General features: G+C 36.9%; 8 protein-coding genes and 1 pseudogene across 9 annotated transcripts; 4 read left to right on the top strand and 5 right to left on the bottom strand.

The window, feature by feature from the left end:
- The first annotated feature begins 298 nt into the window (after window positions 1–298).
- nspb-10 (Nematode Specific Peptide family, group B) lies at window positions 299–682 on the top strand. Its single transcript, NM_064631.4, has 2 exons — window positions 299–333; window positions 379–682. The coding sequence occupies exons 1-2, from the start codon at window positions 320–322 to the stop codon at window positions 602–604; spliced, it is 240 nt and encodes a 79-aa protein (NP_497032.1). The 5' UTR covers window positions 299–319; the 3' UTR covers window positions 605–682.
- A 371-nt stretch (window positions 683–1053) lies between these two features.
- cror-1 (DeHydrogenases, Short chain) lies at window positions 1054–2034 on the top strand (the record flags this gene model as incomplete). Its single annotated transcript, NM_064630.1, has 4 exons — window positions 1054–1090; window positions 1142–1569; window positions 1613–1783; window positions 1831–2034. The coding sequence occupies 4 exons, from the start codon at window positions 1054–1056 to the stop codon at window positions 2032–2034; spliced, it is 840 nt and encodes a 279-aa protein (NP_497031.1).
- Window positions 2035–2827: 793 nt separating this feature from the next.
- wee-1.2 lies at window positions 2828–4855 on the bottom strand (annotated as a pseudogene). The gene is made up of 4 exons: window positions 4621–4855; window positions 3712–4202; window positions 3044–3365; window positions 2828–2995 (listed from the first exon to the last, which is right to left on the bottom strand). Coding segments are annotated over exons 1-4 (1216 nt in total).
- A 1399-nt stretch (window positions 4856–6254) lies between these two features.
- On the top strand, window positions 6255–7107 carry C01G12.3 (Ovule protein). The gene is made up of 3 exons (NM_064629.3): window positions 6255–6362; window positions 6520–6872; window positions 6918–7107. The coding sequence occupies exons 1-3, from the start codon at window positions 6279–6281 to the stop codon at window positions 7054–7056; spliced, it is 576 nt and encodes a 191-aa protein (NP_497030.1). The 5' UTR covers window positions 6255–6278; the 3' UTR covers window positions 7057–7107.
- Window positions 7108–7285: 178 nt separating this feature from the next.
- On the bottom strand, window positions 7286–7702 carry nspb-9 (Nematode Specific Peptide family, group B). The gene is made up of 2 exons (NM_001026733.2): window positions 7631–7702; window positions 7286–7588 (listed from the first exon to the last, which is right to left on the bottom strand). Exons 1-2 carry the CDS (start codon window positions 7642–7644, stop codon window positions 7363–7365), a joined length of 240 nt encoding a protein of 79 aa, NP_001021904.1. The 5' UTR covers window positions 7645–7702; the 3' UTR covers window positions 7286–7362.
- A 209-nt stretch (window positions 7703–7911) lies between these two features.
- On the top strand, window positions 7912–8307 carry nspb-8 (Nematode Specific Peptide family, group B). The gene is made up of 2 exons (NM_001026732.4): window positions 7912–7959; window positions 8005–8307. Exons 1-2 carry the CDS (start codon window positions 7946–7948, stop codon window positions 8228–8230), a joined length of 240 nt encoding a protein of 79 aa, NP_001021903.1. The 5' UTR covers window positions 7912–7945; the 3' UTR covers window positions 8231–8307.
- A 100-nt stretch (window positions 8308–8407) lies between these two features.
- On the bottom strand, window positions 8408–9545 carry C01G12.9 (uncharacterized protein). The gene is made up of 6 exons (NM_001026735.3): window positions 9407–9545; window positions 9062–9357; window positions 8910–9006; window positions 8752–8855; window positions 8546–8704; window positions 8408–8501 (listed from the first exon to the last, which is right to left on the bottom strand). Exons 1-6 carry the CDS (start codon window positions 9489–9491, stop codon window positions 8472–8474), a joined length of 771 nt encoding a protein of 256 aa, NP_001021906.2. The 5' UTR covers window positions 9492–9545; the 3' UTR covers window positions 8408–8471.
- A 418-nt stretch (window positions 9546–9963) lies between these two features.
- nspb-7 (Nematode Specific Peptide family, group B) lies at window positions 9964–10248 on the bottom strand (the record flags this gene model as incomplete). Its single annotated transcript, NM_064628.4, has 2 exons — window positions 9964–10189; window positions 10235–10248. 2 exons carry the CDS (start codon window positions 10246–10248, stop codon window positions 9964–9966), a joined length of 240 nt encoding a protein of 79 aa, NP_497029.2.
- Window positions 10249–10487: 239 nt separating this feature from the next.
- On the bottom strand, window positions 10488–11832 carry C01G12.13 (uncharacterized protein). Its single transcript, NM_001026734.5, has 6 exons — window positions 11514–11832; window positions 11276–11469; window positions 11010–11187; window positions 10862–10956; window positions 10650–10811; window positions 10488–10604 (listed from the first exon to the last, which is right to left on the bottom strand). Exons 1-6 carry the CDS (start codon window positions 11602–11604, stop codon window positions 10533–10535), a joined length of 792 nt encoding a protein of 263 aa, NP_001021905.1. The 5' UTR covers window positions 11605–11832; the 3' UTR covers window positions 10488–10532.
- Between the last annotated feature and the right edge of the window lie 166 nt (window positions 11833–11998).

The raw sequence follows: 11998 nt of genomic DNA, 5'->3' as shown, positions 1-11998 counted from the left end.
TCACCAAGAAAATTATGGAAAGAAACGAGGAGAATCAAACTGTGTTTTTTTTCAATTACAATAAACTTTTCTTTCCTCTAAAGTCTAAAAAGAGCCGCTATTCGCTCTTGCGAACATGATCATTGGTTTTATTTGCATGAACCGAGAGGCAATTGGCAACTGTTACTATTCTTTCAATAAGACTGCATGTGCCAATGTAAATAAAATACTGGTTATTCAACGGGGTTTTTTAGGTTTCTGTCTTGTTAGATTTTGGTATAAAAGTAGAATAGTTTTCTAAAATTCATCGGCACTTTCAAGTCAGTTCAATCAGTTCAACATGTTCGCTAAGTGGTAAGTGTCCAATTTTCTATTAACTCATAAATCTGTAATTTTCAGCTTTGCCGCCGTTCTCCTCTGCGCCACGATCATGGGATCTCATCAACAAGTGGTTGTACCAGCCTACTCTGCAGCCTACTACCCATCAGCATATGCTTATCCATCAGTATATTCTCCTTATGTATCTGCCTATCCATCAGTCTGGGCTTGGGGATCCAACAAGAACAAGGATGATGCTCCACGTGTATTCTCTAGACCATCTCTCATTAACAAGCCAAGTGCTTGAAGTGCCGATTACGATACGATACTTTTTGTAAATTTGAAACGAAGTTGCTTTTGTGAGACAATAAACGATTTCTTGCCACCTTTCTTGATTCTTATAATATTCATCAAACTGTCATCTAGTTGTAAAACATTCACGAAAATAGAATTTCATTTTTATCAATTACTACAACCACATTTGTAGTTGATAAAGTAGCTGTTTATTTTATTCTGTACTTGTTTCTCAGATTAGGACTGTTCAATAAAAAGCACAAGCTACCGATTTGTGAGTTCAATAACCCGAAGAATGATCAAAATCCGACCGTTAACAATCTTGTTTCCTCTTCTGTATGCTTTTATGCTTATCAAGTTAACTACGATTTTATCTGCCACCAACTACAAAACACGCTTTAGTGTGGAGACTACATATAAACAAGAACCGCGGGGAAAATTATTGTGCTAGTGGAATCAAATATGCCGCGATTTTCTGGAAAGGTTGCACTTGTTACAGGTAGTTTTAACTATTATTCTGTTTAATTTGGCTGTGAAAATAATTATACAGGCTCCTCAAATGGAATTGGCCGCGCTACAGCTATACTTCTCGCCCGAGAGGGAGCTAAAGTAACTATCACGGGAAGAAATGCTCAGAGACTTGAAGAAACTAAACAGGAAATTCTACGCTCCGGAGTTCCAGAAGATCACGTGCTTTCTATTATTGCCGATTTGGCTACTGAATCTGGACAAATTGAGCTGATGAATTCGACTGTTGACATTTTTGGACGTCTTGATATTCTGGTGAACAATGCTGGCGCAGCAATAACTGATTTGGAAGGTCATATCGGCGTGGGTACAAACGTTTCCGTTTTTGACAAAACAATGAGAATAAATTTGAGAAGTGTGGTGACTTTAACTCAAAAAGCAAAGGAGCATTTGATAAAAACTAAAGGAGAAATTGTGAATGTATCCAGTATTGCCGGTGGGCAACATGCGGTGAGTAATAACATTCTTCCATATTTCGACTAAAACACTTAAGCAACCCGAGCTCATCTATTATGCTATGTCAAAATCGGCTCTGGATCAATATACCAGAAGTGCTGCAATTGACCTTATTCAACACGGAGTGCGCGTCAACTCGGTGAGCCCTGGTGATATTCGTACTGGAATCTACGAAACTATGGGAATGAATAAGGAGTCGGTGGAAAACGTAGGAGTATTATCATGGAAAACTTTTATTATATTTTCTAAATTTAGATCTACAAATTTATGGAGTCCCGAAAAGAATGTTGTCCAATTGGAACTATTGCTCAACCTGTAGATGTTGCTAATATTATTGTATTTTTGGCGGATCGAAAGCTTTCTTCTTACATCATTGGGCAATCTATTGTAGCTGATGGGGGCTCATCTTTGGTGATGGAAGTGCAAGCTCATGATTGGATGGAGCTGTTGAAGCATTGATTATTTTATAATAAAGATTTCGAGTTACGAGAATTAAAGTTCTTCTGTTTTGTTTTATAATTCAGCCCCTGCCACTAGTCCGTTGTTGCCCACAGCTTGCCCTTTATCGCCTTTGTCGCCTGGCCCACAACTCCCCGTGTTCCACTATGTTTTCCGCTACTCATCCGGTAGTGGATCGTTTTTATCCCTAGTTTGGGGCATTCTTTCAAAAAATTGTAACAAAGAAAACACAAGGTATTCCAAAAAAAAAACATTCATTTTTGCGAAAACAAAACAAAATTTAAAATTCAAAATTTGTCCATTTTTTTCAGAAACAGATATTTTGGAATCAAATACTTGATATTTATAAAAATAGCACTGAAAGCTGATAGATGTATGCTCTTCGTATAAGACAAAGTTGCAATTTTTGAATCTTAAATTTAAAAAAAATATATTCGAAATGTCATTTTGATTATTTGAAATCTGTAGCCCGTTGGCAAGTGAATTGAAAAATAAACCAGATAATGAAAAATGATATGAAACGCTTATCAGTGGTGAAACTTGAGAATACAAAACTATTATGACATGTGTATAGCTTAATATTCCTTTTTCTAATTTAAAAAATCATATCAAATGAAGATGCTGTACTATTTTTAAATACACCAAAACTTACCATCTCTCGACTCAAGAGCTAACTTAAATTATTTCTTTTAATTTTTGAAAAAAATGTGTTTAATGCTTGATGATGAAGTATCTTAAATCCCTAATAACCCTAGTTTTGTTTGATTTTAAGCTGCATTACGTTTCTCTGTTCCTAGAAAAGTGGACTCATCCTTCTCCTTTTGATCCGTTGAGTTGAGGACTCCTCTTCATGGAACAGCTGATGAAGTCTTGGGAGTTTCCTGGGCGACGCTTGATCGGAATCCAATGTTCGTTTCAAAACATTTTCTGAAATGATTCCAGCGGGCTCCATTTTCGAATTCTGAAAAATGATAACTAAAATGAACGGCTTAGGATTTTCTCAACAAACCTTTTGATTCTTTGCAATATCCATCTTTCTTTTTTCAAGTTTCTCTTTTACGATTGGATGCTCCATGAGCTATTCACAATTTGGTCGCTTGACGGCATCCGAATCAATCATCCATTTCACCAGCTCGCCAAAATTCTTTGGAAGCAATACAAGAAGTTCCTGTTGTCTTGGTCCACTTTTTGAAAAACGGGTGTTGGATCCAATTTCCAACATGCTCATACCAAATGAGTATGTCACTGTGGACTGAAAAATTTCCATTGAGAGCTTCCATGGACAAATATCTGGAGTCTCCTTCTTCTTCGTGTGGCTTGCTATCCTCGGACTGAAATGTCAAAATAGACAATTGATAAACTAGATCTCAAGAAATTTATAATTTTTAAAATACAATAATTTAATTTTACTTCTAAATAGAAAAATTTTCAATCAAAATCTTTTCCAAATTTTTGCAAAATTGGGACTTTTTAAGTTATTCCTGGCGTGTGTTCGAACCAGGGCTATCCTTTTTTCAGAAAAATAGGGGTTTTTCTCAGTTTCTTTTTCCAAGAGAAAAAACAAAAATTCAGAAATGTGAATTTCAGATGAAAAAAATAAGTGTCTTTTCAAAATTTTTCAGGTTTTTAATGTTTATAATCTCCCCACAGGCGCTATTCCATTTTTAAAAAACTTACCAAATCCCTAACTAGTCCGAAATCTCCGATCTTGAAAACTCCATCAGTCGCTACAAAAACGTTCTCAGGCTTGATGTCATTGTGCAGCATGTTGTTCTTGTGCATGTGCTGAAGACCGTTGAGCATATCCACAAAGACATTCCAGGTTTCATCTTCCGTTAATCCATTTTTCGATTCACAATGATCAGTCAGACTTCTGTCGCAGAGCTCCAGTTGGATGTGTACTTCCTCGTCTTCCTCCCATGCATCCACAAATTCAACTATATTAGGATGAGATGGCAGTTTCAGATGGCAGTGAACTTCCGTGTACTTTCCATTGATAGTTTTTGAAATTTGCTTCACTGCATAAGATTTCGACGTCTGAAGACATTTGACGGCACTCACAGTTCCAAATGATCCGCTTCCAATTTCTCTTTTTTCTCCAAATGCTTGACTGAGAAATGTTCCAGGTTTATTGGGATTGTAGCGGGAACTATTGATCGATTGGAATCCTGAAATATGATAAAGTTTAAGAGGATCATCATATTTTATATCTCAGTCAATTTTTCGTTTGTAATTTTTAGATAAAAATGTTCCGAAACTGGTATAGTTCCATTTCTCTAAGTACTTTGAAATCGTGAATTAATGATTAAGGGCGGAGTAGCAAAATTAAATGTTTTTAAAGAAAATGTTTTAAAAATTATGGCGTGTCTTTCGAGTCGAAAATACTACATAGGCATTTAAATTTTACGATTTTTTCGGGGGAAATTGCCAAAAACTTTTAGAGAAATTTAGCATGTTCAAACCCCTGAAATTAAGAATTATTCCAAAATTTGAACAGTTTTTTTTTTAATAAACTGTTTTTTTTGGGCATTTTTGTAAAAAATAAAATGTTAAAATTTTCTAAATTAAATTTTTTTGAAAACTAACTTGTTAATGTGATCTGCTTTGCTTTCGTATCCTTCCCAAAAAACATTGAACAACTTTTTCTGGAGAGTTGAGGGGCTCTTGGCGGTTGACCATGTCTGAGTCCAGGCTTTCTCTCGGATTGTGCAAGTCTTCTAGTGGCATTATTTGTTCTTGGGGTGCCGACCATCGGCAATGATAATCTTCTTTCTGTGTAACTGTTTGGTGGCGAGTGAAAACTCTCATCCAGACAAGTCATTTTCTAAAAAACATTTGATTATTTTCTATCCAAGGAATAAAGAGTGAAAGAGGGTAAGAAAGAAACGATTTAATGTTTAATGAGTTAGTTTTGCAACATTTTCGAAAAGCAAGAAGGTGGAAAAGGAAAGAATTTTGGACATGGCCGATCACATGCGTTTATCCTAAAAGTAAAAAAAAACACATAAAACTAGAAGGAAGAAGACTGTTGTGGCGTGTATTCGACGCGTTTCACATTGTTAGAACATTATTGACTGATCTCTAAAATTTTACGAGCAATCTAGCTGTGCATCGATGCACCATAATATTATCGACTGAAGTTGTTTCTAAACGTATGTTAGTTTTTTGCACTATCAAACGGCAATGCTAGGAAACTAGAGGTGAAAATAACTACCGCAACCTATAAACCAAAATGTTTCGAAGAATTGTTACATGCCTTTTTTTTTAAAGAAAATTAAGGAATAATTTTTTTAAACAACGTTGTAAAATGTTTTGAATTATTAAAAATTTGAAAAATCATTAAAAATTTGCAAAACATTAAAAGTTTGATGAACCATTAAATTTTAAAAAATTATTGAAAATTTGAAAATTATTAAAGTTTCAAAAATTACTGAAGCGGTACGCGTGCCAAAACCCTATCGCATTAATTTGCCTTCTTTTAACTCCTATAGAAATGAAATAAAACACGTTGTATGTAAAATGACCAATAAAAGAGCAAAACAAAAAATGTATTATTTTTAAAAACAGCAAACAGGTATGTTGTGTAACCCCCGCGTTTCCCGTTTATGGCAAATCGATGCACACATGCAGGATAAGACATCGCCACACCTCCCAATATTAGTTTCTAGGTCAATCTGTGTGACACTATCGACATCACTCTCTTCGAAGGAGTTAGTATACACTTCCCGGCACATCAAAAAGTCTACCATTGTATCGCCAGAGTCTCGCATTTTGTAACTTGGTACATATACAAACCTCCTCTTATTTAGTAGACTTGCTATTTTGGTCTCCTCTGCACACCTGTTACTCTCTGATGTTTCTGCCTGTTTTCCCGTCTCCTATTGTCTCATTCACTCCTTTTGGTTGTTTTTATTTTTAACAGGAAATTGGCTAAATATTTTTAAAAACTTTTCTTTCAACCGCCTAGCTTTTTTTTCAACTTCAACAGTGCTTACTATTCGAGCTCACGCCAAAATGCAAGAACTAGGTCGTAGGTGGCGCAAATATGTGAAGACAAATATAGTGGTGTAAAAAGAACAAAAAAATAATCTATTTTTTTCAAAATAAAACATTTTCACGCGAACTCGACATTTTCATTTAAACTCAATAGTTTTCTTTTTTTCTTATTTAATCAGCATCCCCCTACTCACAATTTCTCACTTTCATTCATTGCTAGCATTTTTGAACGCCGAAAAAGTTTCGTAATGGGAGACGAAAATTATGTGGGTTCGAAGACAATCGATAAAATGTCTACTTCATCGTCGATTGAGAATGTTGAAAGGAAAATGGTGAGTGCAGTGCGAAATAGAGCGCGAAGCCGACATTGGCGAAGCTTCTAGTCAGGCGCCGACATTTTTCGAGGTTCCTAAACGCGCGGCCAGCGCTGATCGTGGCTCCAAAAAGCGCGGCAGACTCTTGGAAGAAAAAGCACCTATTTTCTTCCAGATTTTGCTGAAAATTGCGGAAAATGAGAAATCACAATTTGACGATGTCATAACGGGCGCCGAATCGGATAACGGATGGGAAGACTGCTGGAAAGAAACCGAGGACAGTGTGACAAAAACCATCGTCGATGATGTGGAGATTCCCGACGAATGGGTGGATGACTATTCGGTTCCAGTTGCACCAGTCGTCCACAAGGAGCAAGAACCTCCATCTGCACCACACAGCTACTACGAGCTGATGGATCTGAACGCGGAGCCAGTGAATAACACTGTTCGTATGGCCCGCGTGCCGTCTCAATATCAGTTGGATGCACTGTCAGAGATGTTTGTGTACGATGTGCCGCAACATTATACGTACGTTTTTCTTTATTTCCCTTTTTCTAACTGTGGCTTTTCCAGAATGAAAAAGGCGGAAACCTGTCAACCCGTGATGAACAACGTCATCTCTGCTGATCAAGACCATCCAGAGATTGTTGCCGATGACTGGAACACTCCATGTTATGTGAACTCTGAATATGTCTCCGAACTCCTTATGTAAAAAATAATACTCAATTGAATGACTCGCTCGATAAATTTTTGGAAAACTTTGTTTTAATGTTCTTGTCGAATTTTTAAAAATTTGCTGTATCACTTTTTCAGAGCACAAATAAATTTGAAACCAATGCTAAAAATGTAAATTATTTCTCAAAAGGCAGGCAGGCTCGTATGAAGACTTGCCTGCATATTACAGCAGGTTCAGCTCAAAAAAACTTATTATGACAGTAATTGGCAAGAAAAGGTTTATTGTCTCGCAATAGCAAATTCTTTTCAAATTTACAAAAATTATCGTATCACAATTGGTACTTCAAGCGATTGGCTTGTTAATGAGAGATTGTCCAGAGAATGCACGTGGAGCATCATCCTTGTTCTTGTTGGATCCCCAAGCCCAGACTGATGGATAGGCAGATACATATGGAGAATATACGGATGGATAAGCATATGCTGATGGGTAGTAGGCTGCAGAGTAGGCTGGGACAACCACTTGTTGATGGGATCCCATGATCATGGCGCAGAAGAGAACGGCGGCAAAACTGAAAATTAAAGATTTATGGATTAATAATGTGAGAGCTTACCACTTGGCGAACATGTTGAACTGGTTGGGTACTTTGATGTGTCGATGCTTCCTTGTATTTCTTATATACCATTTAGTTGCAACACTAAATACTGATCATTGGTTTTATTTGCGTGCACTGAACGCACCGGCAGACATCAAAAAGACAACGAACGTAAATATTGGCTAGCGCATGCAATCTTTTTTGAATTAGGCAAACAAACTACTGGTTATTTTATGGTTTTTCTAAAGTTCTGTCTTGGTGTGGTGTAGTATATAATTGTATGAAAATTTTCAAAAATCATCGACACTTTCAAGTCAGTTCAATCAGTTCAGTATGTTCGCTAAGTGGTAAGTGCTAACTTTTCTATTAATTTATGAATGTGTAATTTTCAGCTTTGCCGCCGTTCTCCTCTGCGCCATGATCATGGAATCCCATCAACAAGTGGTTGTCCCAGCTTACTCTGCAGCCTACTACCCATCAGCATATGCTTATCCATCAGTATATTCTCCATATGTTTCTGCCTATCCATCAGTATGGGCTTGGGGATCCAACAAGAACAAGGATGATGCACCACGAGCATTCTCTAGACAATCTCTCATTAACAATCCAAGTACTTAAAGTGACGATTACGAAACGATACTCTTTGTAAATTTGAAACGAAATTGATTCTGTCAGACAATAAACTTTTCCTTGCCAATTATTTCATCCATACGTTGTTCTCATAATTGAGAAACTAGTTAGAACAATAAATACTCAAAATATAAACTTCAAATCTTGGTCATACAAGACTTGAGAAACCAATTCAAAAATCTTTATTAAGATCTATTTCCGCTCATTTTGCAACCTTCTCCGGCATCTCTCAAATGTACAGCTCGTTGGATTCCGATTTCTGAAATTAATTAATCTGCTATTCAAAACCAGTAATTAGCAAACCACAAGTGTTCCACTATCATTCGAATCACAGGACAGCGTGTCTGAACTACGTTTCTTCTTGTTCTTGAGCTTCTTACGTTGGATCACGGACATTTGTGACTCGAATTGGATAGAGGAGACGTTCTTGAGTGTGTCATCGGGACTTTGAAGGAAAGAGCGCTAAAAAGTTTACAATTAGGAGCTTGTAAATCTTAAAAGAAACGAACACTGTCATTCTTCTCTAGATCCTTTCGTTTTTGCAATGCCTCTTCAAATTGGCGCTGTCGAGCGAGTTCTTGAGCCCGTTTCTTGACAATTTGCTTTTTAACAGCTGAAAGATATTGAGATTTGGAGATATTGTTAAATTTCGGACACCTAAACCAACCAATGTTCGGATCCTCGTCCACCAACTGAACATCTCCAATTTCCTCTTCAGAGCTGTGAGTTGTGCTAGTCTTCTCATCAGTTTTGGTTTTTGCGATCTGCAAAAATATTCGAATTTTTTTATGATTTTAGCCAAAAGCTTGTTAACTCCACCATCTCAACCATATTCTCGATCCGCTGATTTTCCGCTTTCTGAATCTCCGAATTTTTTTGAGCAGGAAGTTTTTCAGATTTTGATGATTGGGTTGCCTGCTCCTGGAGCATTTCCAATTGTTCCAGCTTCCTAGTTAACTCTTTGAAGTCTGGCTCCTGTCGTTTTAGCTGTTTTTCGCGCTTCTTTCTCATCCTTGAACGGTTTTCTGCGATTTTCTGCTTACGTTCTTTCTCAAGAACAGCCGGATCCGTTTCATAAGTGATTGGATTTGGTTTCGTCAGTGTTTTCTTGTTTTCTGGAATTTTGATTTCTATTATATTTCCAGTTACACAGATCAATAGTACCTCTCTTTTTGAATTTCAAACAGCTCACAACTGTTATCCAGACGACAAGAATATTGATGACATTGTACAGAACAAATCGATACATTTGCAACTTTTATCGATTGAATTATTGATTTTTGAGAGTGAAATTGAGAAATAACCATTCTCGACATTTTTTGGGGGAAAAAACTAGGGACGAGAAAGCAATGAAAATTTCACGTTGTTAAAATAAAACAAAACTCGGTATTTTTCTATGAAGTGGCCAAAAAAAAATTTGTTCATGATAAAATCTGAAATCGAAAGACTTTCAGTTATATTTTTTCTCCCATGATGAGGTTCGTAATATTTAGTGTCAGGAATGGCAGACAAAACGAAATTTTCAAACTTGAAACCTGCGAGACCCGAAAATTAAAAAGTGGAACTAAAATAGGTTTCATTCTGAAATGTGCGAGGTTCGAATACTTTTCTTGTAAATAAAAAAATCACTAATAAAAACATTATGGCAGTAGTTGGCAAGGAAAAGTTTATTGTCTGATTCGTTTCAAATTTACAAAAAGTATCGTATCGTAATCGGCACTTCAAGCACTTGGCTTGTTGATGAGAGATGGTCTAGAGAATGCACGTGGAGCATCATCCTTGTTCTTGTTGGATCCCCAAGCCCAGACTGATGGATAGGCAGAAACATATGGAGAATATACTGATGGATAAGCATATGCTGATGGGTAGTAGGCTGCAGAGTAGGCTGGTACAACCACTTGTTGATGAGATCCCATGATCGTGGCGCAGAGGAGAACGGCGGCAAAGCTGAAAATTACACATTCATAAATTAATAGAAAAGTGAGCACTCACCACTTAGCGAACATACTGAACTGATTGAACTGACTTGAAAGTGTCGATGAATTGTAGAGGAATTGTCTACTTTTATACCAAAATCTAACAAGACAGAAACCCAAAAAAAAACCCTAGAATAACCAGTACTACTCTATTTACATTGTTGGCACATGAAGGCTTAGAGAATAGTAACAATTGCCACTTGGTTCATGCAAATAAAACCAATGATCATTCCGGAAAAAAATGCTCGCAAGAGCAAATAGCGGCTCTTTTTTGATTTTGGAGGCGAGAAAACTTTATTGTAATTCAAAAAAGATCAATCTTCCTCCTTTTCTTCCAAAATTTTCTTGGTGAGCTCTTTGACATACAACTCATTGGACTTGGGCTCCTAAATAAGTTTCTTTTAAAATTCTACGTTTCCCCTGAATCTTACAATCAAAGTAGCATCTCTGATCATTTGTGACTCAATTGACACCGTATCGATGACCGTTTTCGCAGCTTCTTGTTGTTGCTTCTTACGTTGAATATGCGAATTTTGAGACTCAAATTGGATTGAAGAAACATTTTTCATTGTGTCGTCTGGGCTTTGACGTGACTTGAAATAGTTGAAAATAAGATAATGGAAACTCGAAATAATAAAATAACCTCCGATCTTTGAATCTGGCGAATCAGTTGCTCTTCCAGCTCCTTCTGCTTGGCCTGCTCACGAGCTTGCTTTTTAACAAGCTTCAGCTTCTTTCCTGTAACCTGATAATTAGGATCCATCAAAAAATCAAAAAATCTATGTGCTCACCACCATCCGGATCATTTTCAACCAGTTTCACATTGCCAAGATCTTCGTCCGTCACAGTCAAAGTTCTGGTCTTTTTCTCCTTCTCATCCTCACTCGGCTGCGAATTCTTGGTATCTTGCGATGGTTGCTGCTCGTTGGATTCGATAGATGCTGAAGGTTGCGTTACATCTTCCAGCTTCTGAAAAATGGATCACTGTATGCTAGTTACTAAGCCTGCAAATATTTTTGAAAATCGCAGCGATGGGTCCGTCCCTATTTAGAATTACCATTTCCTTCTGATCCACCTCCCTTTTAACAACAGTCTCCACCACAGCCTTTTCGAATTGTGGTTGTTGTTGTTTCTCCCTCTTTTTTCGCATTTTCTCCCGATTTTCTGCAATTTTCATCTTCCGCTCCTTCTCCAGCACGGCAGGATCGGTTTCGTAACGGATTGGTATCACTTTTGGGGGTTTCTTTGGCTCTGGAATCTCCCACGTTTAGTTAGAAACATTAATCCTAACCTGCCCTCTTTCGGTTTCCCTTTCAGACAATTTGAGGTTATAGTCATGAAAAACATGATCGCGCAGATGACGTTGTAGAATAATAATTGATACATTGTGCAACTTTAATTGACCGGTTGGAAAGTTGAAACAAATTGTTGGAAATAATTCATTTTGCATGGAAGATGTTATCGGTTGAAATTGTGGAAGTTCACGTGAAGGAAATTTTTGGAAAAAATGTGGGAAAAATTACAAAATATATTTGATATGATAAAACTTCTGAAAAATGTCTGAAATATTTGGGCAAGAACTTCTGAAAAAAAAAAAAATTTTCGGAAGTTTTTTAAAAACTCCTTTAAAAAACTAGAGTTATCTAGCTGTTTCCAGAAAGGTCTAGCAAATAAAAATTCCTTCTTCTCCAAAAATTAACAATTTCAGGAAAATCTCCAAAATACACAGAACAATTCAGAATCCGCGAGTCGGAGGGAGCACGCGCTCTGTCCAAAACCA

The sequence above is a fragment of the Caenorhabditis elegans genome, chromosome II (assembly GCF_000002985.6).
Source record: "Caenorhabditis elegans chromosome II".
Taxonomy (NCBI): domain Eukaryota; kingdom Metazoa; phylum Nematoda; class Chromadorea; order Rhabditida; family Rhabditidae; genus Caenorhabditis; species Caenorhabditis elegans.
The sequence above is the reverse complement of the archived record's forward strand: the minus strand, read 5'-3'. Positions and strand labels throughout refer to the sequence as shown.